This window comes from Mesoplodon bidens, assembly GCF_964165515.1.
Source record: "Mesoplodon bidens genome assembly, chromosome: 3".
NCBI classification, from domain to species: Eukaryota; Metazoa; Chordata; class Mammalia; order Artiodactyla; family Ziphiidae; genus Mesoplodon; species Mesoplodon bidens.
The window spans coordinates 1885526-1912311 of NC_138178.1; the positions used below are offsets into that span (position 1 = coordinate 1885526).

General features: G+C 45.1%; 1 protein-coding gene across 2 annotated transcripts; it reads right to left on the reverse strand.

The window, feature by feature from the left end:
• Positions 1-613: 613 nt before the first annotated feature.
• Positions 614-25842, reverse strand: MAP3K8 (mitogen-activated protein kinase kinase kinase 8). Of its 2 annotated transcripts, none has more exons than XM_081230057.1 (8): positions 25762-25842; positions 20412-20773; positions 11607-11774; positions 9205-9466; positions 7606-7712; positions 3744-3896; positions 2874-3120; positions 614-1586 (listed from the first exon to the last, which is right to left on the reverse strand). In XM_081230057.1, exons 2-8 carry the CDS (start codon positions 20748-20750, stop codon positions 1456-1458), a joined length of 1407 nt encoding a protein of 468 aa, XP_081086183.1. In that variant the 5' UTR covers positions 20751-20773; positions 25762-25842; the 3' UTR covers positions 614-1455. The 2 variants fall into 2 exon arrangements, with proteins under 2 accessions (XP_081086183.1, XP_081086184.1); XM_081230058.1 differs by lacking the exon at positions 25762-25842 and adding an exon at positions 25421-25483.
• Between the last annotated feature and the right edge of the window lie 944 nt (positions 25843-26786).

Sequence of the window (26786 nt, forward strand, 5' to 3'; positions counted from 1 at the left end):
GTTTAATACTATTCATTCAGAGAATGATGGATCAAACTCCCATTCAACAGTGTTGATTAGAGTTTGGTAGATGTGGTTGAAATCTACCTTCTACAAAGGCAAGTTGGTTATTCACTTGACAATAATCGGCATGGAGAATGCAAGCAGATATTCAGAGGTAGCATAAATATGTAAAAACAAGATGCAAAATAGAACCACACTTAGCCTGAACAGGCGGCCAAGAATTATTTTCCTATCACAATGTACCAAAGGGATAAAACACAATCCAGACAACAATCCAGATGACAACAGTGGCTTCATACAGCAGCAAGAGAAGAGAAGCACACACACAAACTGCAAAGCTCTCAGGTATTTTTTGCCTCTTCATGATACTTGACCTCCTCCAAGTTCCATTCCAACACCTAAAACCCATTCTCGTGCCAGTTGGGAATCACACTCTTTACAAGACTTCAGGCAAAATACTGAATTTATTCAGTTGATTTGACCAGTCACGTTGGATAGAAGTGTCATTTTTATTTGCATGATGTAAAAACATATTGAAGTAGGAATACTCACATACCTTACAGTGTTAAAAAAATATATATAATAAGAAAGATTCATGAAGGCATTTGATAGAAAACATACACAGTATGCTATTTTAATATACAAATGCTTTAAAGAAAATAGAGAAATAAGAATTATAAAAGTCGCATCATTAAGAATTTATAAATGGTTCCATTTTTCTTAAAGGTCACATTCTCATCCTTTGGGATGTACAGACATTATGTGGTTTAACACAGTTTTATCCACATTCAAAACATCACGTTTTAAATGTTTGAAGCATAGCATGTACAGTACAAAATGTTTCCATAGGAACATAACAGAACCCAGCTCTATGGCCTGCTGTCAGACGGCTCCTAATTAATCAGCTAGCCATTTTTAAGACACTAGTTCAGCTTATTGCTACAATATTCAAGTTGTTCTAGTCACCCCAAATATAAAGGCTTTCATTTATATTGCAATTTACTGACAAAGGCTCAAAGAGTTATCATAGAATACACACTAATATACACCAAACTACTCTGAGTTAAATGAACTTCCCATACTTAAATTAGAACCGAGAATAGTAATTTTAGGCTAATATATTATCCTTGTGATTGGTATTTTTAAAATTTTGAGCAAAGTGCACAGTGAATGGAATCAGTCACTGGAAATGATCTTTCTGTGAACTCTCAGCTTCCTTTGAGTCAGACGTACCACCTGAGAAATGAGAACCTTCCAGCCTGATGGGGCCCCGGGGCAGCTTCACAGATCAACACACAGGAGCCACGTGGAGTCACATCCATGAGTCGTGGCAGCCCAGCCGATAAACGCACAATTCACTTGACAGAGCCCTGTGCAGAGTCAGCAGAATCAGCTTCCCAGAGACCAGTAAATGCTGAGTCCTAATTTAGGGCAAATGCTGCCATCCATCCATCAGCCGTATTCTAGTGTTGGTGGACCCCGGACAAGGTTGAAATAGCCAGCCAGGGCCCCAAGGTCTATGTAGAGAGAACGCTGCCTCTTCAGCACCTCCGATTCCTCAGTGCTCCCTGTGCATGAAGAATCTGAAAAGGGAAACATCGAAAACATAAGATAAACGACCAGGGGACATGTTCAATGATAAATGCCTGGTTCTTCAGCAAAACACGAAAACAACAACAAACTGTGGGCCTAATGGAACAGCATTCAGACTCTGGTTTTATTAAGGAGCCATAGAGTTGAACACTATTGGCTCGTTTGTGTGATACGACACAGACAAAAGAATTCAAAAAAGAGTCAAGGACCACAAGAAATCAGCTAGAAATCCTGGCCCGTCTTCCAACATCCCAGATGATTCTTTTTAAATGCAGAAAAGTCAGACAAGAAGCCGAGAAATGCAAACAAGAATTCCAGGCTTGACATCTGGGTTTGGACCCAAATAGATTTAGAATGTCCCAGATTTTCATAAGAATACTGGAAACCCCGCTCTGTGAATATTCAATGCTCCTGGAATGCGTATTGTCTTTCCTAAATGCGAAAGCTTCACAGCTGGCAGAGAGATTTTGAGCAGAGGAAGCAGAAATGCAAGTCACCTTCAAACTCAATATTTTATCAGCACCGCGATGTTTCCAAACAAGGGCTGGCGTGGTTCACCATAATTGCATTAAAAAGAACCCGGCTCTTCGCCAACAGCAAAACTGTCATCCTTGATCTGTTTTTAAAAGCAAATGCTATTCTCTGCTGCAAAAAAGCAAGGCAGAGCAGTTCTCAAAGACTGCATTATCTCCATGTGCCTGGAAAGCAGTTAGACTTTGCTGGTAAATTAGCCAATTTTTTTTTTTAAATTGTGATTGTTTTCTTTTTGGCCGTGCCCCGCGACAGGTGAGATCTTAGTTCCCTGGCCAGGGATAGAACCCGTGCCCCCTGCAGTGGAAGGACAGAGTCTTAACCACTGGACCGCCAGGGAAGTCCCAGCCAATTTTTTTTTTTTTGTATATGCTTTTGCTAACATTCTTGCTGAAATTTCTCCAACAACTTATGGCATGCAGGAAGTCACTTCAATTTTCTAAAATTTTACCGAAGTCTAGTTGATTGACAATGTTGTGTTCATTTCTGCTGTACAGCAAAGTGACTCAGTTATACACACATATATTCTTTTTCATATTCTTTTCCATTCTGGTTTATCACAGGATATTGACTACAGTTCCCTGTGCTCTACAGTAGGACCTCGCTGTTTATCCATCCTATGTATACCAGTTTGCATCTGCTAATTCAGTTTTTTTCCCAAGTGCTTTCATGAGCTCTAATTATTAGAAGTTGGACAGAGACAAAGAAGGGAGGCAAGGGCGCTGCCCACTGCAGGGCGTCCGTACCCGCGATGTTCTCAGGAAGCTCCAACTCCTTTCGGCTCAGCAGCCGCTTCCGCTCAAAGAGTGCAGAGTCCAGGCTCTGACAGCGGGGCTGATCCTCCCTAGGGGGGTTCAGGGCGTCATGTTTCAGCAGGTCTGCTGCCCTGGGCCGGTGATTGGGGTTCCTCTCCAGGGCGGCCTCCATCAGCTCTCTCATGCCCGGACTGCAGTCTTCAGCAATATCTTCCAAAGGAGGCGCTTGTTTGTGGATCTACGAACAAATCAGCTCTCTTAGCGTCAGTGGTATGAAAATATACCCTCGACAGGACAAGTACTCTAGTTACAAGACCTGGGCAGTCTTTTGTTTCGAAGCAAATACAGTTCATACCCTTCAGTAACATTTCCTAAGGAAACCGAGTGAAACCCATCTTTTGGTTGAATGCAGTCAAAGATACATGCGAGGTTTGAATAAACAGCTTTGCATCAGAGCAGTGGCCGAAGGTCCCTGTGCAGTAATGGGGAAGCGTCTACTTCTCAACCTCTCCACGGTCAAAGGGGGCCTGCGTGTTTCACTACGTTCCAGGCTGCCGTGGGGATCTATAATCTAACATCATTTTTTGGAACGTGTTCAAAGAACACATACAACTTCCTTGGCTCAATGATTTATGCTACTCTGATGCTCTTCAGTGGCATCTTGTATAACAGCATAGCTATAATTTCTGCCCAGGCACATTGGCGTAGGTCCCCGCTCAAACAGTGATGCCTTCTTTGCGGGAACGGGTCATCGCTCCACGTGGGAGGAACTTTCAGCTTCCCCTCATGGGTCATAGTTCACCATCATCCCACTCAGGTGTGTTATCTGAGAAAGAGCAGCTCCCCTGAGCAGGCGCTTACTATGTACAGGTAGGAGGGGTAGGCGGAGCGTGGGTAGCGCTTCACCCAGGGCGGGGTGCCTGTCTGCATGTGGATGAGTGTGGCCCCCAGGCTGTAGATGTCTGCTTTGGTCGAATGGCCCCTGCACAGGATCACCTCCGGGCTCATGTAAATCTGAAAGAGAAGCAGGACAGGTCAGTCTGACTCCCCTCACCTGTCTAGGTACCACTTCCCTAATCCAGTTGGGGAAGCTTCACCATATTCACCGCACACTTCATCCCCTCAGAAGGGCCTGGCATTGCTGGGTTCCCTTCAGTGAAGGAGAAGCACAGACCCTCGGGGACCCAGGCAGCTCTGGCCAAGGGGCCCCTGCAGCCTCAGAACACCTCTTCGCACAGACTGAACACAAGGCAGACCAGGCAGCAAAGGAGCCACAGCCGAGAACCCACCTGGGAGTCCCACTCATCCAAGTTCTGCAAAGCACAGATCAACGCTTCCTGTTTCTATTAAAACACCAATTCCTTTCATATTTAAATGACACTGAAATACATGTCCTCATTTCATGTTTGTCATTAAAATGCCAAACCACTAATTATCTGCAGTCATCCAAAGGCAGCAGAAGTCTCCAGGGTATCAACACCGACTACGCGGAAGAGAAGAATTTAAAGTGTAATAGTGGGCAAGGGATCCTAATCGGTCATTTCTATGAACCACTTCTTATTTCTACCTACCAGGGAGCCCAGTGACTAAATATTAAAGGCATGCCATATTCACATTGTGTAAGTTCTGTCTGGTTTTATGAGCCGATGCTGGAAAAGGAGGGCTAGTTTTAGAAATAGTTTCTGTAAGCAGCGTTTGTTTCTAAACGTAAAAAAGAGAAAAAGAGCAAACCCTGGGGAGCCGCGTCTTTACGGCGGCTACAGGCATAGAGCAGTTACTACCCTCGTTGTCAAGATTTAGCTTTAAGGAGTTTTGATGCCGTCTGTCATCTGAACATGGAAAAGCGGGTGAGTGTTCCCAGAATACATTTCAGAGTAAATAAATAAAGAACTGGCTTACAAAACCTGGGGAAATTGCCCAGTTTCCCCTTCCTAACTTGCCTCAAGTACTTGCTACGACACAATTCCGGGCTGTCTGGCTTTGGTTCCCTCACTGATTCTCTCTCTCTCTCTCTCTCTCTCTCTGAAGGACTTTCTTACCAAATAAAATCACAAGATTTCGCGCCACGGACAGCTGCCAACAGCAGTGCCCACCCTGCTCCACCCTTGCCAGCTCCCCTAAGCAAGGGTTAGGCAAAGCGTTACTGCGGGCGTCACCAAGGGCAGCGATGTGCTCAGGGCCCTGGAGGGACAGTGCGATGGCACCTCGGGGGCGGCAGCATCCCACCCACCTGGAGGCCTGGCTGCGGCCCCTCGGGCAGCTCCCCTTCGCCCCCGCAGGGGCCCACGGCTCACACTCCTCGCTCCTCAAGCCGCCAGAGCAGCAGGGCATGGGGGTCAAGGGCACTTCCTTTCAGGGCTGGCTGTGTGGGGGTCGTGCGCCCGAGGGTGTGGGCACTGGAGCAAAGGAGCCTAGCGGTCAGGGGTCAAGGCCTTCAACTCTGAAGACATTTATTACAAAGGGAAAGAGACTGTGTGTGTGTGTGTGTGTGTGTGTGTGTCCGGGCACGTGAGGATAACGTGTGACCTTACATAAGAACTTTACAAAAGGAAGCATGCAATCAAAGGAATTCTAATTAGCTATTCACGTTGATTTTTCCTTCCTTCTCTGTAGTAGGGAATTCAAACACAATAGCTTAAAGACAGGACAGATGAACCCTGTATGTGTATTATCAATATATGGTTACAAGATCATGTCCCGAATTTGAATGAGCTCTGTTGGGGGAATCAGAAATCATCTGTAGCCAAGTGATCGAGTTCTAACGGGAAGCGAATCTGCACGGTTGACCTTGATGAATTATACCTTCTTGGCTCTTTAAGGATGAGGAGTCATAACAAGGTTGCCGAGAGCTTTCCTTCCCACTTCAACTCACCGTCACACTTCACTCTCACACTTCGATCGTGAGTGCCAAGGGTAAGCAAACACGGGTTGATCAGAAGAGTTTATAACTAGGAACGCCAAGGCCAGTTTAGCCCATCATAGAAAGCAACTTACACTTGGTGAAAATACCTCAATCCAAATACTATTCAGGAACAGACGCTGTGCTCCTATCTCATACCCAAGCACACACTCTCTTCCTGCTAGAAAATCCCAGAAAGGAGATGTCTTTCTCTGGCTATTGCAAAATGTTCAATTTGATCACCCTGCTGGGAAGAGAAAGGTATTTTCCATCTTTAATACCATAAATAGTTTGTTTCTCAAACTGGCTCCAGGAAAAAGGGTAGAGTGTCACATATCTGAATGTCTGACGACTGCCAAAACATGCTGAAGTATTTTCCGAAAAAAAACATGTCATAAGTGTTGTCTTATTAGATTTTGCGCTTTGGGAAAGTTTTCCTAAGATCTGGTGACTAAAACATTCTTAAAAAAATAATAAATTAATAATGTTCTCTTCTGAACGTTATTCTGCTTGAAGACAACTCTCCAGAATCCTCTCCCAAGTATTTTCCAGAGTAAGTTCAGTAATAACAGCAAAAACAAAGATCTCTTCTGCTGCCCGGGGCGGGGAGTCTCTGCTTTCAGAGAGTTAAGAAAAGGCTTACAGAATCCTGGTTTGAAAGGCAGACAATGTTTTTTAGCACTGCCATGAGTTCGGTGCAATACATTTACTGGCTAAACTAAAGGTTACCGTCTGATTAACACCAGGACTGACCTGATAATCTCGGGGCAAACGTCCAGCCAACTGCCCCCTCTCCATTTCCTGAGGGCACTTTCAACGGCTAGAAGGGCATGGGGGGCTGGGGGGCTCTGACAGGTCACCCTCTGATAGTTTATCATCTCACAGTCATGGAGAAGGGTCAGGAAGGCAGCTTCTACACCCATGTAACTTCCCAGATGCATACAACCCCATACCCATCATAGCCAACCGCGAACTAAACGGTTAAACGTTAATAATTCAGGTAAATTTAAAATGGGTCCTCCGTCCAGAGCAGACTCCTTATTGGCTTTGCCCTGTGCTCCATCCCTGGTACCTACAGCAGTCTTCACACAGCAGGTGCTGGATAGACACTCACTACATGGGTCAACTGTTCAGCCTAATACGGTGAGCGCTACATATATTATTTGACAGCCCGTGAACGCATTTCTCTGAATCCCATTTAGATTCAGGAAAGTTTTGTTTTCGTTGTTCTTGCTTCACAAATGAGTTAAATAGTATAGCAAGTTTATATCTTCAAATAAGATTCATTTGTGCTCCAGTAAATGAGACTTCTTTTAAGATTCCCAGGATTCAAGAGAGGCCTGAAATGCTGTCGGTTTTCAGTAAATGTTCTTAAGGACCATGACAATTATGGCTGTAATTGAACCCAAGCAGTAATATTCGTTATGCTAAAACCACATATATTAGTTATATCAAAAAGTTACATAGCCGTTACACCTTAGACTTTAGACTCAGAAAGAACTAGATTTCGAGGCCCTGATCTATCAGTAGCTGAGTAACTTGGGGCACTTCATTTTAACCTCTTCAAGCTTCTTTTCTTATTTTAAAATGGGAATAATAGTATCTGCCTGTGATAACAGTATTGTGAGGATTAAACAATACAATTTATTTCAAGGGCTAAAGAGTATACGGCACAGAGTAAATGCTCATTAAACGTGGTCCAATGATAACAATGATTTAACGTAATGGTTTTCCTCCCCTTCTTTGTCCTTTCTGCAGTAATGCCAGCACACCTTATTTTTACTCTTAGTAAGATATTGCCCATTCTGGTGTGAACATAATTACCTCTGTTCCTCGCAGGTCCTTAGGAAAATAGATCTCTTCAGTCATTTGGACACTTAGACCAAAATCCACCAAAACAGCTTTTGTGGACATGAAAACAATGTTGCTAGCTATAAAGAGAGGAAATTTTTCAGTAAAAAATTGTGTATCTATCCCTAAATAAAATGAAAACATTATTTAAAACAACGAGTTCCATATAAAGATAGACTGAAATGCTTCCCCTACTAAAATGGGCTTATTATGTTCAAAAGAGAAGGATGAATCTGGGTGAGAGTTTAGGTAAAAATCACTTCAGATTTGTCAAGAATTCAGCCAAGGTGGATATAAATGATTGTAGCCATTAATAATCCTCAAGATACAACAGCTAAGACATGGAAACAACCGAAGTGTCCGTTGATAGATGAATGGATAAAGAAGATTTGTATATATATACATTTTTATGATACATAATATATACATATAAATTGTGTGGTATATAGAATGGAATATTATTCAGCCATAAAAAAGAAGGAAACCCTGCTATTTGTGACAATATGGATGAACCTTGACGGCATTATGCGAAACGAAATAAGTCAGACAGGAAAAGACAAATACCGCATGATCTAACATATGTGGAATCTAAAAAAGAAAAAAACAAACAAACGTAGAAACAGAGAATAGAGTGGTTGCTTCAGGTTGAGGTGGGGGGAATTCAGGAAGGTGGTCAAAGGTTACAAATAATAAGATGAAAAATAATAATAAGATGAATACTATTTCATCTTCCAATAATAAGATGAAAAAGTTCCGGGGCTGTGACGTACAGCATGGTGACTACAGTCCATAATACTGAATGGCGTATTGGAGAGTTGCTAAGAGAATAGATTTTAAAAGTTCCCACCACACAGAAAAATTATAAATACATGAGATGGATGGATGTTAACTAACCCTATTGTGGTGATCATTTTGCAATATATACATATATCAAATCATTACCTTGTACACCTTAAACTTACACAATGTTATATGTCAAGTATTTCTCAATAAAGCTGGAAAAATTTTTTTTATATATTGAGTTTCAAGTTCTAAGACATAAGCATAGTATTATCAAGCCACTTTCTAAAACAAAAAAGTAAAATACCCAATTTTTGTCAGGACAAGTTTTGCTAGTCCAATTTACCCTTAGATATTAAGGGTTCATAGCAGGTCTCTCTTATGTATTTCCCCACAATCTCTTATTCCTAGAAAGCAGTCAGTGAAAGCTTCTTTAATGGACTATTGCCAAATTTGTATTCAAAATTAAAAAGCAATTTGTTTTTCAAAAACGTTGACTGTGTTTTTAAGTATGTTACTATTTTTAAAGCCTATTAACAAGGCAGTCGTTAATGATATGTGGCTATAATCTCTTGCACAACAATTGGAAAATCATCCTTCCTTATGACTTTGAAAGCTCTCGTGACCCCACTAGACTCTAAAATGTATCTCAGGAACCCAGGGAGAAAGGGGGAGAGTGCTGGCGGGGAGGGGTGTCTTCCCTGCCACCTTCAGATTGAAGGAGGAGCCATGTGCCTAAGGTCTAACTAGTCTTTTTTAAGCCAAAAAGGGACATGTCCAAGGAGAACTCACGTTTAATGTCATGGTGAATCACTTTCTTTGAGTGCAGAAAATCAAGTCCCTTGAGAACATGCTTTGTCACCCAAATAATCTCAAATTCTCTCATGGGTCCACAGCTCTCCAGTTTCTCCAGGACAGACCCTCCCTCGCCTGCTTCCATAAAGAGATGGACAGTTTCGCCCCATAGAACCGCGCCGTATAACTCAGCGATGTTCTCGTGCCGGAAGCAAGCCTGGATTTCCACGTCAGATGGCTTAAATTGGTCTACTGGGATCTAGAACACAAAACACAAGGAAGATTCTAAACAACCCCAGGATAAAGAAAAGAATACACAACATAGGTCAACTCACAAACCAGAAGGCAAATAAATGCCCTCAAGGACACTCAGACATGTTGTGAAATTGTACCCCTGAGTTAAGATAATGTTTACTTGATATATGCCTTTACATTCATGTCCGCTTAAGGTAAAAAAAATAAGAAAATAAAAAACAAAATAATGAAATACTGCTTTCATTTAGAGTATAGATACCCAACCAAAGAATTTTTCATGATGATTGAAACAAAGGAGGTAATTTCCCATCTTTTATACATGTAATTTCTATGGCACCTAGATTTTAGGTCATATTTTCAATATTCCTTGTCATGAAATAATATAATGTCTCTGGTCTCTCAGTTTGTGTTCTAACAGTGCATTTAAATTAGCACTGGCCATCTACTCTACAGAAAATTGGAAGTCATTAATAAAGAAAGAAGTAGCTCTTTCAGTGCAGATAGATATGGAATGTCTCCAAAATAAGAGCTATAAATAATGTCTCCAGATTTTTTTTTTTTTTTTTTTGCGGTACGCGGGCCTCTCACTGCTGTGGCCTCTCCTGTTGCGGAGCACAGGCTCCGGATGCGCAGGCTCAGCAGCCATGGCTCACGGGCCCAGCCGCTCCACGGCATGTGGGATCTTCCCGGACTGGGGCACGAACCCGCGTCCCCTGCATCGGCAGGCGGACCCTCAACCACTGCGCCACCAGGGAAGCCCAGTGAGTTTGTTTTATTGCACTTTAAAAAAAAAAAACAAAACTTTAAAGTAGAACAGACATACACAAAAGTGCAAAACTGGTTAAGTATCAAACTCAATGAATTTTCAACTGAATACACCCATGTAACCACTATGTAGATCAGGAAACAGAAGCCCACCAGTGCCCTGAAGCCCCCTGCTGCCCCCTGCCTGTCCCTGCTCCTCACGGGCAGCCACTAATGGGACTTCCAACAGCATGGGTTTGGTTAGCCTTTTTCGGCCTTTATGTAAGAGAAGCCTCATACAGTAGATCTTATTTTGTGTCCAGCTGCTCTGGCTTAACCTAATGTAGATCTATCATCATCAATAGGAAGTTGTAAATCATTTCTTCTCTTCACTGGACAGCATCCCAGTATGTAAATACACCATATTTCAGCACCTGGAAACTTCCCAGTCTGGGGCTATTACAAATACTGCTACCATGAACACTCTAGCATGTGGCTCTGGTGACCGCGTGTGCATGCCTGCTGGGCGAGCAGCTGCAGGAGTGGAATTGCTGGGTCACAGGGCGTGTGCGCGTTCACTTTGCTAGATCCTGCCAAACGGTTTTCCAAAGTGGGGCACCTCAGCATTGATTGTCCAGTAAGAAGAGATGGGGGGCTTCCCTGGTGGCACAGTGGTTGAGAATCCGCCTGCCAATGCAAGGGACACAGGTTCGAGCCCTGGTCTGGGAGGATCCCACATGCCACGGAGAAACTAGGCCCGTAAGCCACAACTACTGAGCCTGTGCTCCGCAACAAGAGAGGCCGCGACAGTGAGACGCCTACGCACCGCGACGAAGAGTGGCCCCTGCTCGCCGCAACTAGAGAAAGCCCTCGCACAGAAATGAAGACCCAACGCAGCAAAATAAATAAATTCCTACCCCCAACATCTTAAAAAAAAAAAAAAAAAAAAAGAGATGGGGTTTTTCTCTGAAATTCAGCCCTTTAATCTATAGTCCTGAGGAGGCTTGCAGCTTTCCCAGCGTCTGCTTCCCTGCCTGGTCCCCTCCCCAGTGGGTGGCATTAAAGCAGCAGCAAACAGATGTGCTCTTGCAGGGTGGCCCCCCTTCAGCCACCACAAGAGGGATGAAGTTACCCAAGCTGGCGCTAAAGAAGCTGGTACTTTCTTTGTTATCAGAGCAAACTGATTAAAATCAACTATGCCCTTAAGCAGACTTGGGGGCTGAATGGCCCCAGGTAGCAAGCAAATCTATAAAACACAGATGCTTTTTTTGGACACAGCACCCTTAGTTAGATAAGAGGCAGTCAAAGGGTAGCCAGCTTTGAGTAAAGTAAATAAACGAACACGCAAAAGCCCCTATGCCGAACACGCAGGGCACCCTGTCTGGTTATGAAGTACGTACCAATTTACATGCCATTCTTTTCTTAGTTTTTATGTCTTGTGCTAAGTATACTTTTCCAAAGGCCCCCCGAGGAATAAAATCAGAGCCAATATTCCTGTAAGTCAGCTTCCAAGGGATGAGAAGAACATCAGAGTCTATCTGATAGCGTCCATTCTGGGGAGTGATTACCTACAACAAAACAAAAATGCAGGAGGGTGAGAATTTCAGCAAAGTCCTCTTCTGAGACCTGCCCTTTAGAAACTGGTTACGTTAGACCACATTCCTACACGCAGGGTTCAAAATTAATGTCACCGTATATAATCATAACAGTGTACAGAAGCCTCTTAGAGCTCCCGTTTAGAGCTTCAGCAAAACAGAGAAAGCATGTAACAGGAACACATCCCTGATAAGACCTGATCATATTTCTATCTACGTGTGAGTAATTCACTGCCAAAGAGAACTTTAAAAATGACTTACCTAAGGCACCATGACTGCTGTGACAAAAAGGCTGAAAGTAAACATTGCAGAAATGTAAAGTGTGCATGCAAGCTGACTCGTTTCCAGTTGAAATGTGCTAACCTGTTAGTCTGCATACCTACTACTCAGAGGTGACGCGCACTCACAGAGAGTAGGGAAATGAACTGATGATCACAGACGTTCCGGAAAACAACGTGTTATGCCAGCGCTATGAGTTGAGTGCCATGTAAGCAAAGCAAGGGCAGAGCCACTTCTCATCCATTCACTCGTTTAGTACTTGCTGAGTGCGTGGTGCGTGCCAGGCACTGTGTTTGGAGCTGAGCAGGCAGCGATGAACGAGAGACAGATGACCCCTGACCTCTGAGGGTTCATGAGTCAGTAAACACTTTGAACAAGAGGTCTGAAGACCAGTCGACCCAAAAGCTGAGGGCGACAACCTCAGTGTCCATCAACAGAGGAATGGACAAAGACGACGTGGTACATATACACAGTGGAATACTACTCAGCCATGAAAAGGAATGAAATCATGCCATCTGCAGAAACATGGATGGACCTGGAGATGATCATACTAAATAAAGTAAGTCAGATAGAGAAAGACAAATACCATATGATATCATATGTGGAATCTTAAGAAAGAAAAGAGACAAGTGAACTTACATACGAAACAGAAATAAACCCACAGACATAGAAAACAAACTTACGGTTACGAAAGGGGATGGGGGGGGATAAATTAGGAGTTTGGGATTAACATATACATACAGCTATATATAAAATAGATAACCAACAAGGACCTACTGTATAGCACAGGGGACTATACTCAATATTTTGCAATAACCTATAAGGGAAAAGAATCTGAATATATATATATATATATACACAGTATAGTATAACTGAAACACATTGCTGTATGCCTGAAACTAATACAACATTGTAAATCAGCTATACTTCAATTTTTAAATAAATGAATAAAAATAACAATTAAAAAATTTCAGAGAGAGATATCCTGAGAGCAGTGTGGGGTATAAGGGTATGTACCCTTGTCAAAACTCATCACACTGGATATTAAAGATCTGTGTATTTTACTGCATATAAAGTCTATCTCAATTTTTCAAAAGTGAAAAATTGAGAGGAGAAATAATTATAAATAAAATGAAAACAAATTAATACGAGAGTCCGTGGGAGACATGACCTAAAAAAATCTGTTGGGTATGCTTTCAAGGGTTAGAGTCTCAAAATACAGGTTTTACCTATGTTTCATTAGTAATATCATGACTTCAGATTATGAATTCGGGAATTATGAAACTATCAAAGTGACATGAAGTTATTTCAAGCATGGGAGAGGGTGAAGGGGAGTGCGGATCACGGGGGTAAAGAGTAGAGACTCCGATTCATCTCCGGATGCACGGGGCTCCTCACACGGGCCCTGCTCTGGGAATAATCCTGGTGACCGTAAGCGTTATTCACTCAGGACCTACCATTGCTAATCTTAGCTACACCCCATGAACAGGCGTGCTCACTATCAGGGAATGAAGCAAAGAACGACGCTAATACTTTGAAATGTGAGGTCACTACACTTAAAACTTTAGTATTCACTGAGTGCAGCCTCTGCGCAGGACCCGAGAGGGAAAATGACTAAGTGGAGACCGCAGCGTTGCCAAGTTTGAAATATGACCTCCTTTCAAGAAGTGTCACCTCAAGTTCCTGGAGGCCACTTCTACAGCACACTGGGAACCACATGCAGACAGAACCATGCTCACGGCACTCAGCTGCACTCGCTTTATTGCCTCTTCCTTGTTATTAAATATTTACAGACCCAATTTCATTCGATTCTCCAGGAATCCACTTCAGGGCTTAACTCACCTTTGGAAAAAAAATTTACTTTAAAAAAAAAATTTTTTTTTTAATTGAAGTATAGTTGATTTACAACGTTGTGGTAGTTTCAGGTGAACGGCAGTGATTCAGTTATACATATACGTATCTATTCTTTTTCAGATTCTTTTCCATTATAGGTTATTACAAGATATTGAATATAGTTCCCTGTGCTATAGTTCCTTTGTTCTAGATCCGTGGGATCTGGCTCTGTCCTGCTCTGCTGGTCCCACAGCAAAGGGACAGCCAGGTTCAAGTTCGGGGCTGTAACCAGTAGGTCCTGGCTGTTTATCTATTTTATATATAGTAGTGTGTAACTGTTAATCCCAAACTCCTAATTTATCCCTCCCCTCACCCTTTCCCCTTTGGAGACCATCAGTTTTTTTTCTATGTCTATGAGTCTATTTCTATTTTGTAAATAAGTTCATTTGTATCATGTTTTTAGATTCCACGTATAAGTGATATCATATGATATTTGTCTTTGTCTGACTTACTTCACTTGAAAGTTTTACTTTGGTCCAACCCAAATCTTCTCTAACCCACTCTGATGCAGTGTCCTCTTAGCCGACAGGATGAAGGGTAATAATACCAGCCATCTACCGAGCATTAATTCTGGGCCAGGCCCTGTGCTGAGTACTTCATACATTAACTCAGCAATTTCTCACAACGGGCCTGTGACGTAAGGACTCTTTATCCCCACTCACAGATGAGGAAACTGGCTTCAGGAGATTAAGGAACTCACTAGGCAGTGACAGTCAGGATTCAAACGCGGGTCTGTCTGACCCCAAAGCCACAGCTCCTATCCTTTAGATGAGAGCCTTTGATCTTCCAGAGGCTGTAATTAAAGCTGAGCTGTGGTCAAACCTCAGTTGTTACATGTCTACATTTACACGTCACTGAGCACAACTTGGCCTTCTTCGCTTTAGATCAAATACTACAGTTCCTTCACGCCAGTTTAGCATCCCCAGTGTTCTGGGGACCCTCCTCCAAACATCCTGCAAGTTCTCCCAGGCCACCTCAGACGACAGTCCCTGAACGTGTCGTATGACATGCAAGTGCTGGCCCGTTTGTGGTTCTGCAAAGTCCCTGGATCTCCCCCAAGTCCGACACCTTCCCTATTTCGGTTTGAAATGTTTTTCCCCTTTCTTCTTCTCCTTCTTCTTCTTTCTAGGGGTCCAAGCTAATAACCTTATGGAAATCTATGTTAACCGTTACCTCTGCCAACCCCTTAACATACTAAAGCCATGGTCAAGTGCAGACACGCAGTCCATTTCCTCATCCCAATCACTGCCATTGACACAAAACAACACTGGGCCCAGGAGCAGCACTTGAGAAAGGCCGTAGGTATGTCAGTGAGAATAATTCCATAAGGGTCCCGTGTGATGTAGCAGCTAGGAAATGGATGTGACCTCGGTCTACAGGAAAAGAGGCATGGGCTCTAGAACAAAGGCCCAGCCGTCTCTGTCCTGCTCTGCTGGTCCCACAGCAAAGGGACAGCCAGGTTCAAGTTCGGGGCAGTAAGGTGGGCCTGAGGCCAGAGGGGGCTACCCACAGGAGGAGGAAAGGTAACACCACAGTGCATGAAAAAGAGCAGGCACAGCCAGAGGCATCAGAGAAAGAAGAGGGAAGACGGCGTGGGGAACATGCAGTTTTGTAAACATTGGGAGGACTGTCGTAAGGAAGGCGCATGACAACCACAAACACAACACTTGCATCCTTTCAACACGCACTGTGTGTACACAGGTCACGTGCATTCATTGTATGGAATGAATGTGGCCATTTACCCATTTTACAGATGAGTAAACAGAGGCATAGGGGTTGTAATGACTGGCCCAATGTCACCCAGCTAGTCCATTTCAGAGCTGAGATACATGCCGGGCACTTTAATTCAAGGGCCTGCCATCTTCACCACTCCTCATCGTATATGTATATACACATTTTTATGGCCAAGAAGTAGGGCTTAGGAGTCAGGGGAGTCAGAGATGGTTTTTAGTACCCTCTAAGGAAGGACTTCCCTACAATCAGCATTGGCCCAAAATGACATTAAATGCCCTAGAATATGATGCATGCTTCATCACAGGTTTCCAAGCACAGACCAAAATGCCCCAGCAATTATTGGAGCTGATAAAGGGGGTGATTCAAGCTTCAGACAGAGAGCTTGACTCAAGGATCTTTAAGGTTTTTTTTAACCCTGAGAAGCCAGGAATCCGTGACTAAGCCTGCGGAGCAGGACAGCATCTCACACCCACATCTATGAGCGAGCTCTCTGGGGCTCTTGAGCTTCCCAAACAATCACCCAAGAGTTGAGTGTTTAGAACCCATTCTAGGTTATTCATCCCCAGATGAGGGTGAGAGTTGGTCTAGATTATAAGTAACTTGTAACACCCTCACACAAAGCAACCCCTGGCTTAGTCTCCTAAAGTTTCTTCCCCAGGTCCTGCTGGATGTTGGTGGAATCTTTTAAATATTATTTTCAGGAAAATAGCACCCACTTGCACACACATGCAGACCACCATTTTACATGCCTATGCGCTTCAGGATATGATTGTAACTCCTGGGTCCTCCACCCTGTCCAATTAACTCCACAGGCGCTGTGGTTGTAGGTTGCCTGGAATACACCAGGCGTCTGTGCCTCCATTCTCTCCATCTGAAACATTCTCTGCTCTCCAGCCCCTTTATCTGGCTGATTCCAACTCAGTAATTTAGGCATCAGTTCCTCTTGGGGAAATTCCCTGGTGGTCCAGTGGTTAGGACTCGGCACTTTCACTGCCGAGGGCCTGGGTTCAATCCCTGGTTGGAGAACTAAGATCCTACAAGCTGTGCAGTGCGGCCAAAAAAAAAAAATGTTTCTTTAAATTCCTCTTGGAAGCCTATCTGACATTCCTCCATTCCTCCTGCTCACCCTCGTGGTTATGTGAGGTATCCCGCCTGAGCGTTCCCATAGCGATCAGGGCTAGCTGTATGGAGAAGTCCTATACTGCATTACAATTACCTGTCTACTTGCCCTCTCCAGCAGGCAAAAAGCTACCAGGGAACACAGACTGTATCTCTAGCACCTGGAGAAGTACCTCATCCCCTGTAGAGGTTTGAGCTCTGTCTAGCAAATGAATGGATGAATACTGGAAGGAAAGCATTTGGTCCATCGGTAGATACACTTGAAGGTCGACTTTACCTTGGAACCAATCTGTTGGGTAGATAATTAGCTGCCATCTTGCAAAGCAGAGAAACAGACAGCAGCAAGGCCAGGAGAGAAAAGTTTTGATGGAGTCTTCGTGGGAAGACCATGGGAAGAGGAAGGTCTTGAAGGTGGGATGGTTCCCAGGAGAACACATGTGAGGATGAAGGAAGCCAGAAGCCAACGTGGCCTCCTTCACCATCTTGTCTCGGACTGGCTCTGATCTGGGATGGCAAGTCACCGTTCTTGAGCCATTATTTATAAAACAGGGAGCTGTGACAGGCTACTAGCTGTCACAGAGATGCACCTAATCCTTAAGGACGGTGACAGGAAAGCCAACCACAGCCCCCTGAGCCATCAACCGCAGGGTGACTTGCCAAATAAGGCATGCTCTACTTTCCTGTGGATTTTAAGCTTAGGTCTTCTTGCTGTATTTTATATTCTTGACCACTTTTTAAAACAAAAAGCTTTTTGAAAGTTGTAAAGATCCCCGCTTTTTTGATATGTCCTATTTGCAAATTTTCTCCCAAATATGACTTGATTCATTTCTGGAGCACAGGCTCCATGACAGGACTGACAACAATCTACTCTTACCCTTTGCTGGTAATATTTTCACTTCCTTTTAATGCCTTCATTTCTCTCGTTTGCTGCATTAGCTTTTTTTTATCCCTCACTCCAAAACCTTCAGGAAGCTACTGCTTTGTACTCTTTATATTTTTCCTGAATTCCCTTCTGTACATTCCCAATTCTATGGCCCATCTCTCATCAGTCTGATAGTCCAGGGGAAATAAGCCCAAGTCTCTACATATTTACAAGCAAAAATAATGTGTTTATTCTGCATGTTTTCCTTTAAGATACCCATTTTAACAAATAAATATGTTTAAAAAAGAGAGAAATACATAAACAATTATGTTTCTGATTATAGATATATATATTATTTTGAACCAGAATTCTCCAGCTATATTTTAGCTAAGACAAATAGGTATTAACCCTTATTCAAATTATGACTTCCCATTTATAAACAGAAGTACTCTTCTCAAGGCAAAGTTAACTATCAAGTACAGTTTGGTATATCCAGACCAAAGCAAGTCACACAATGATGCAAAATGTAATCTTTTTTTTTTTTTTTTGGAAAAGGTAATTTTGCAATTCTGCTGCAAATTGAGCTATAGCTGAACACAACTGGCTTCTAACAAAACAATTCACTACACAGCTGACCTAAATCACTGTGTTGTTTTGAACTGAACGAATGTGGTATGCAAAAAATAATAATAATAATTACGTACTCGGTCCAGAATCTTTACTTGTTCAGCACCGCCCCCCATACATTGGCCGTCTTGCCATTTAGATACACCAAAGGAAAGGAGGCACTTTCATCAATAAGCGTGTTTTGCAAGTTCCCACCCACTCCTTTGTGAATTGTCCTTTTTTTAAAAATCACCTCAAGCCAGCACCTACATTCACCTTTCAGAGACTAAGACACTGACCACACCCAAACACATCACCTGATCCCCTACTGTGGCAACTAAGTGTTGTCACAATATTTTGGATTATTTGGATACTTGGGATGACTAAACAAGTATAGCCCTTGTCATTCATACTTTGTCAACTAAAGAGAGTGAATCTGTGGATAACTATTTACTGCCCACAAACTACATTTCTGCAAGAACTGAATTTAGCCAGTATTAATAGCGTGACGTTTCAAGATGTGACGAGAGAAGCATAAAAGTTCAGCCTTCAAAAAAACTAAACAGACATTCTTTGACATAAATTGTAGCAATATTTTTTTGGATCTGTCTCCTAAAGCAAAGGAAATAAAAGCAAAAACAAACAAATGGGACTTAATTAAACTGAAAAGCTTTTGCACAGCAAAGGAAACCATCGACAAAACAAAAAGACAACCTACTGGACAGGAGAAAATATTTGCAAATGATACAACCAATAAGGAAGGGATGAATATCCAAAATATGTAAACAGCTCCTATAACTCAACATCAAAAAAACAACAACCCAATTAAAAAATGGGCAGAAGACCTGAATAGATATTTTTCCAAAGAGGACATGCAGATGGCCAACAGGCCCATGAAAAGATGCTCAACATCTCTAATCATCAGGGAAATGCAAATCAAGACCACAATGAGATATCACTTCACACCGGTCAGAATGGCCATCATCAAAAAACACAAATAACAAACGTGGCGAGGATATGGAGAAAAGGGAAACCTCCTGCACTGTTGGTGGGAGTGTAAATTGGTGCAGCCACTATGGAGAACAGTATGGAGGTTTCTCAAAAAACTAAAAAGAGAACTACCATATGATCCAGCAATTCCACTCCTGGGTATATATCCAAAAAAATGGAAACACAAATTTGAAAAGATACACGTACCCCAATGTTCATAGCAGTGTTATTTACAATTGCCAAGGAATGGAAGCAATCTAACTGTCCCTCAACAGATGAATGGATAAAGAAGATGTGGTACATGTATATATATATATATATACATACACACACACAATGGAATACTACTCAGTGATAAAAAAGAATGAAAGTTTGCCATTTGCAGTAACATGGATGGACTTGGAGGGCATTATGCTAAGTGAAATAAGTCAGACAGAGAAAGACCAATACTGTGTGCTATCCCTTATATGTGGAATCTGAAAAATACAACAAACTAGTGAATATAACAAAAAAGAAACAGACTCATAGATATAGAGAACAAACTGGTGGTTACCAGTGGGGAGAGGGAAGGGGAAAGGAGGAGAGGATTAAAAGACACCAACGATTATGTATAAAATAACCTGCAAGGATATACCGTGTTAACACACGGAATACAGCCAATATTTCATAATAATACAAATGGAGTATAACCTCCAAAAATTGTGAATCACTATATTGTACACCTATAACTTAGATAAAATTATACATCAACTATACTACATAAAAACTACATGTTAATTAAAGGCAAAGTCTTTATTCCCCTCTCAGGTGAAGGAATCTCAGGAAGCCTTTCTCTTCGGCCTAATGGACGAATGAGCTCTTCAGTGAATTGTTAAATTAAAATTCATTCTTCTTAATTATCTATTTGTAGAACTAATCCTAAAATATGGAAAAGATCCTTTAAATGGAACTTTTAACGAAGACTGTTTTTTGCACCTTTCACATGGAGGTGATTCTTACAGATATTCCATTTTTAGAAACCATACCTGGCAGCCAGTCTGAACCCAGTTCAAATCCCACTCAGCATTAAGTGCTGCAGCAGCAGAAAGCTGAACACACAGCACTCAACTGATCAGGAAAAAACATACCATATTTAATAAAATTCCAGATTCTTGCGGTCGGTGTCCGTACAAACGCTTTGCGGTGTTGGATATGTGGTTTGCAAAAGCAAGCAAATCCTCCACGGTTCCGTATCGGACCGATGACAGCCAAGGCCCCTCCTGGCCGCTGAGCAGCACAGATTCGGAACGCCCCTCTTCCTTGGGATTGCTGTCCTGACACACGGTCATCGGACTGGGTTCGTAGGCCACAGGCTCTTCACTTGCGTACAGGTTTTCCATAATGTCTATTACATCAGACACGTTCAAATGTTTCATTAATAAATCGATTTCTTCTTTGGTATCACTTCCAGTGCTCATGAACTCCATCACTGTCAGGCTCCCCAGAGAGTCTGCAAAAGAAACCTCAACTACTTAGTTTACTGTGTTTGTATTTGCACTTGAGATCAATGGGAAACTGACAGGAAAGGACTGGGAACAGGCTTCTATATGACTTTGTTTATACAATACGGGCTCTGGCCACAGTGTGTGTGAGGTCAAGCGCGCAGACAGTGAAGAAAGGGACCTTAGATAACCTTTAGTCCGGCGCTCATTTTACAGAGAGGCAACCTGAGATCCAGCGAGCTCACTTGCTTCCCACTTACTCACTGAGTTGGTGGCATAAGCTGTAGCCACTGAAAATAAACGTCCACTAAATGTAAGTATGAATTAGGGCGGCAGGAGGTGAGGCGCCTGGTCCTTGACCGTTTCCAGCCCTGCTGCTCCCCCAAGGGGACAATCTTCCCTGCATGATCTCTGTGGCTTTTAGGCCGTGGGTGGCTTTTTTTAAAAAAAGAAACTCCTGGGCCTCCCTGGTGGCGCAGTGGTTGAGAGTCCGCCTGCCGATGCAGGGGATACGGGTTCGTGCCCCGGTCTGGGAGGATCCCACATGCCGCGGAGCGGCTGGGCCCGTGAGCCATGGCCGCTGGGCCTGCGCGTCCAGAGCCTGTGCTCCGCAATGGGAGAGGCCACAGCAGTGAGAGGCCCACATACTGCAAAAAGAAAAAAAAAAAAAAAAAAAAAAAAAAAAGAAACTCCTTGGGACTTCCCTGGCAGTCCAGTGGTTAGGACTCAGCACTTTCACTGTGGTGGCCCGGGTTCAATCCCTGGTTGGGGAACTACGATCCCGCAAGCCACACAGCGCAGCCCAAAATAAATAAATAAATAAAATTAAAATGGAAATTTACTTAAAAACAAAAAACTCCTTTACCAAATTCAGGAGCTAACTTTGCAAATAAAATTCAGGCCCTGAAGCCAGAAGTATGTCAAATGGATTTTAATCTAAGCAAATGTGATGATGGTAAGTCAAGTTTCAGGAATAGTTCTGACACAAATAACAGCTCATTTAGAAGGGAGATGGCAAATCTCAAATCCTCTTTCTGCTGAGGATGGGTATGAGAAAGGAGAAGATTCCTTTAACTTGTAATCAGCTGTCCCCTCCTGTGACCAGGATTCTTCAACAGTACAAAGCATGCATCTCAAAGACTCAAGAAGGTTAACTTAATATCTAGATCAATGACTCTCTAGAAGTTGTGGTTTTATAAAGAAGTCAGGGACGCCAAATCTATCATAAGCAAGACATGGGCAAGGTCAACTAACTCTGATTAGCCAAAACCGTATTTCAGTTCTTATATACAAATCAGGAGCCACACTTGGGGATCTGTAAATGAGAAAAAGAAGGTAAATCAAGGGTAAACAATGATCCTGTTACTCACGATTTTGGAACAACACCATTCCAAAGGATTAAAGATAAAAGGACTTAAGAGACCTAAGAAAATGAAAAGGTATGTATGTCTACTTAAACTACTGTGCTCCTGGAAGCCGCCTCTCTCTGACAAGTGTTTCAGCTTCTTGAAAGCACAATCCTTCAATGCGTTCAACATACAGGGCTAAATAAAAGCCACAGGCTCCCATCAACCTGGAGCACAAGCACCAAACTCCAGGAAATATTCCACCTTGGGGCCACCTGCCCACAAGACCCAGACATAGGCCTCTTGGTGAATTTCACTTGGGAAAAGAACCATGCAATTTAGTGTCGTTATTAAGTTACTGGACGATCCATTTCTTTCTTTCTTTTTTTTAATGCTCTTTTAAAAAAATATTTATTTTATTTGGTTGGGCCAGGTCTTAGTTGTGGCCAGTGGGCTCCTTAGTTGCGGCTCACAGGCTCCTTCGTTGTGGCATGTGAAGTCTTAGTTGCAGCATGCACTGTGGGATCTAGTTCCCTGACCAGGGGTCAGACCCTGCCCCCCCGGCATCGGGAGCGCGGAGTCTTAACCCCTGCGCCACTACAAATTGTGTATGGGGAAAGAAGTCTAGGATTGCGCAGTTATGACACGGCATCTAGACTCAGACCGCAGGGGACCAATCTCAGCCCCTCCTTTAGCGTTTGCATGATCTTGGGCAAGTTTTGTACTTTAACCTCACTGCATGTCGATGTCCCCCACCTGCAAAATGCACGTGATAACAGCACGTCCCTTGTAGGTGGTGGTGAGGGTCAAAGGAGTTCGGGAGCATAAGGTGCTGGGTGCAGAGTCTGGTACACAGTAAGTAAACTATGTCTTTTGCAGCTGCTACGATGCGCGTGACATCGAAGGACTGGGTTGGATCCCTGGCTTTGCAGATACTGCATTAGGCCGCCTCTCTTAACTGCAGATGGGCTGCGGCTACCTATTCCCCCCCAACCCCCCATCCTCCCCCTCCTTCACAGTAAGGTTTTAAAGACTGTTTCTAAAATAAGAGACAAAGAAAGAAAGAAAAAAAAAAGGCAGAAACCAATGAAATGTTTTGATGGCTGCTATCATTACAGTTACATCTAGAGAGCAAAGGAAAGCGCCCTCTCTGAGACCTGGCTGGTCTTTGAGGAAGACTGATTCAGGCTCTTGGAGTCTGTTGAGTTATGAAAGGAATTTTTTAGGTTAATGGAGGAACACTGGACTTGGGTTTCATGGGGCCATTTAGTTGCAGTTTCTACTTGTAAAATTTACAGGGAAAAAAATGAAATTGAAACAACAACAGCTCAATTTAGGACCCCACTGGCTGAAAAGTTCCAAAGCTGCTGGATTTACTTAGCGAATGGCTGGCCAGAGAGAAAGTAAAGTGCCCAGTAGTAACAGGGCTATAGAAAGAGAGGAAAAGGTCCATACAGTTTACAAGTCGGTTAGCTGATCTGGAGAGGAAAGGCGGGTTTTGGTTTTTAAATCCTGCACAAAGCCTGGAACATTTGTATGTAAAACCTGAGAGGCGGAAACACACACGCCCGTAATCTGATTGCTGGGGAAGGGCAGGGAGGTGGAGGCGTGTGTCTTCGGCGCCACTAATCCCCTAGCAACGCCAGCCTCCACTCCCACAAACCCGCGTGCAAACCCGCGTGTGCCCCAGAAAACCCTGACGACCGACCGCTCAGGGCGCCGGCAAAAACCTCAGCGTTTTCACACCTTAATTAAGCAGACAAGATGCTAACGATTTCTGCGTTATTCACCATCAGTGGACGTCTAGAAAAGTGAATGATGAAGGGATCTGTATTTCACTTTACAGCAAGCACCCTTCCCCACACAGTGTTCAATAAAAATCTGCATTAAATCCCCACTTGTTAACGCAGGAGGGGACTACACCAATTTTAGAAATGGACAAATGGGCAGATACAGTCAAAATTATCTGCTTCAAATAATTTCTGAAATTGGCAGTAAAGCCAAGAGGAAATACTCTCCTAACATAATGGCAAACTCTTAGCTACTTCCATCTCCATAAACAAAAGTCGAGGGTTTCCTGGCAAGTGCGAATGACAATGGCCAAGATTACTGGCGTAGCTCCTACCGTACAGAGGTGATTATACCTCGTGTTACTTCACATTTAAAAGATTTTTCTGCCAAAATAGTACATTGCCCCTCAGGGCACACCTCCAATAAGACTTCTTCTAATAATATTTTTTTTCTCAAAAAGCCCGAGAATTGGGACTTCCCTGGTGGTGCAGTGGTTAAGAATCCACCTGCCAATGCAGGGCACACGGGTTCAATCCCTGGTCCGGGAAGATCCCACATGCGGCGAAGCAACTAAGCCCGCGCACCACAACTACTGAGCCTGCGCTCTAGAGCCCGCGAGCCACAACTATTGAAGCCCATGCACCTAGAGTGCGAGTGCTCCGCCACAAGAGAAGCCACAGCAAGGAGAAGCCCGCGCACCTCAGCACCCTCTGCTCTGCAACTAGAGAAAGCGCGCGCAGCAACGAAGACCCAACACGGCCAAACATAAATAATAAATAAATAAACAAATTTATTTTTTAAAAGAAACCGAGAATGAAGCCATTCTAGCTGTATTAGAAGCACAGCCGCTTCAAAACCTCTAGATGTCTCAACCATCCGATTTTCCTTATTGGCCGTCTGCCAGAAATACCGCACACCAACCTCAATCCATCAGATCTGGGGGCGTCTGCCGATTCAAATTACCTTCTACTTGGCAAGTACCTAAAACTCAGGCCACAGATACGCAAAGCAACTGTATTACTGCTTCTTTCCCTGTTTTTGTCCGGAGCAGTCCTTTATTCTGGGCCAAAATACGTCTTTCCAAAAGTGAAACTGACATTGCAATGTTTTCTTAAAGACAGCTCGCGGCCTTCCCCGTTAAATTTTGGGACGATCTAGACGCTGCGCTTCCTTTTCAACGTGGTTCTCCGCCTAGAACTAGAACTTCGGAATCCTGATACTGCATTTCCACGGGGAAACATCTGTGAAATAACATTTTCCCCCTTAACATTCTTTCTCAGGCCAAAAGCCCAGCATTCGTGTTCTGCTATAACCACCCCACTGGTCGCAGAATGGGATCTGGGATGCAAGCGTGAAGTTGTTTCAGCTGCTCGGAGGCTCTCGACCCCGCTAACCCCCCTCCCCTCCCTTCCTCCCGGTCCTTAAGACGAAGGGAGCCTTAAAGGGCTTGCACATGAGAAGAGCACCCATCGCCTGGGCCAGCGGCAGCCGGGCCCCGCGCCTCCGGGGCGCACTCACCGGGTCTGAGTAGGGAGGGCGCAGCCTTGCGGGTGGCGCCCGCGGCGGGAAGCCGGGACCTGCCCTGCTCGCGCGCCAGGGATCCGGGAAGGAGGAGGAAAGGGGAGGAGTCGCGGGGCGGCGCCCCGTGGGACCCTTGCGCAAGGTGCTTTCCAGCTGTGCCGGCTGCAGCCGCGACCCGCGCGCAGCCCCGAAGCGCCGCAGCCGGAGACTGGCACGCCCCCCCCCAGGGCCCCGGAGCCCTCCCGGATGCCGGGGCGCCCCGGACCTCAGGGTGCGAACCGCCGGGGCACCCAGCAGGGCTGCGATCGAACGACAGCCCCGAGCCCCCGAACTTTTACCTGCGGCCTCCGCGCGTCCCCGCCGCCGTCCCCCGACGGCTCGCGGCGCAGCTGGCAGGCGGCCCCCGGGAGCCGGGCGCGCCGGGGTCCCCAGGTCCGGCGTCGGCAGGAGCGGGAACCAGGGCTACCGGCCCCGGAGCGTTGGCGCGCCGTTCGGGCCCAAGCGGTCGAGTGAGCCCCGCGCCTCTCGCGCGCCCGGGCCGCCCTCGTCGGCCCCTGACTCACAGCTTCTGGGCCGGCCGAGGGGCGGCGCAGCGGACTCCAGCCGCCGCCTCCCCACCTCTTCCATTTCCCCTTTCTCTCCGTAAACAGAAAGAGCCCGCCGGCTTGCGGGGCAGCCCGAGCCCCCGCGGGGGGAAATTCCGGCCTCCCCCCGCTGGCCCTCGGGGCGCTGGGCGGAGCTGGAGGAGGGACGGGGGTGGGGCGCGCCAGCAGCGGGTCGGCCTCGCCACGCCTCCCGGGGGCCCCTGCCGGCTGCGCGGCCCCGGCCCACCGCCTGGAAAAACACCCCCGAGGTCCCTCCGCCCTGGGGACCCGGCAGCCGCGGGGTAGAGGGCTCCCCGACGCGGAGCTGGAAAGGGCGGCCCTGCCTCCGCCCCCGGCCGCCGAGGGAAGCTCGTCTTTCCTAAGGTGCCGGCGCCCTCGGCGCTGCTGCGGGGTCCCCGGCCCTTTCCCGCGCCCCCATGCCGGAGGGTGTGTCTGTGTGCTCGGGTGGGGGGCGAACAGGGGCGCCGCGTGCTGCCCCCCCGCGCTGCAGGAGGCGCAGGGAGCTTCCCGGAACCGCGGCCCGCCCCGCTCAGGTTTCGGTCCAGGTCACACACGCAGGGGGGTGATGCGTGGCCCCCGGCACCGACCCAGTTTAAGGGCTTGGGAGAGGCTGCCGTGGGAGGTGACGGGCGCCGGACGAGGGCCGGGGTCCCCGCCAGCAAAAGCTGCTTTCGCTCTTTGCAGCCTCTATGGGAACTGGTTATTGGTGGCACCGCCCGGTTACAAAGTGTATCTGCCCCGTCTCCTCCTATAACCCC

Excerpts from the sequence above, each read along its gene's own strand:
- MAP3K8 (XM_081230057.1), bottom strand. The coding sequence starts at position 20,750 with ATGGAGTTCATGAGCACTGGAAGTGATACCAAAGAAGAAATCGATTTA. Across the intron at positions 3,897-7,605 it reads AGGACCTGCGAGGAACAGAG|ATTTACATGAGCCCGGAGGT; the intron begins GTAATTATGTTC and ends CTTCTCTTTCAG. Across the intron at positions 3,121-3,743 it reads ACCCCTCCTACCTGTACATA|ATCCACAAACAAGCGCCTCC; the intron begins GTAAGCGCCTGC and ends ATTTGTTCGTAG.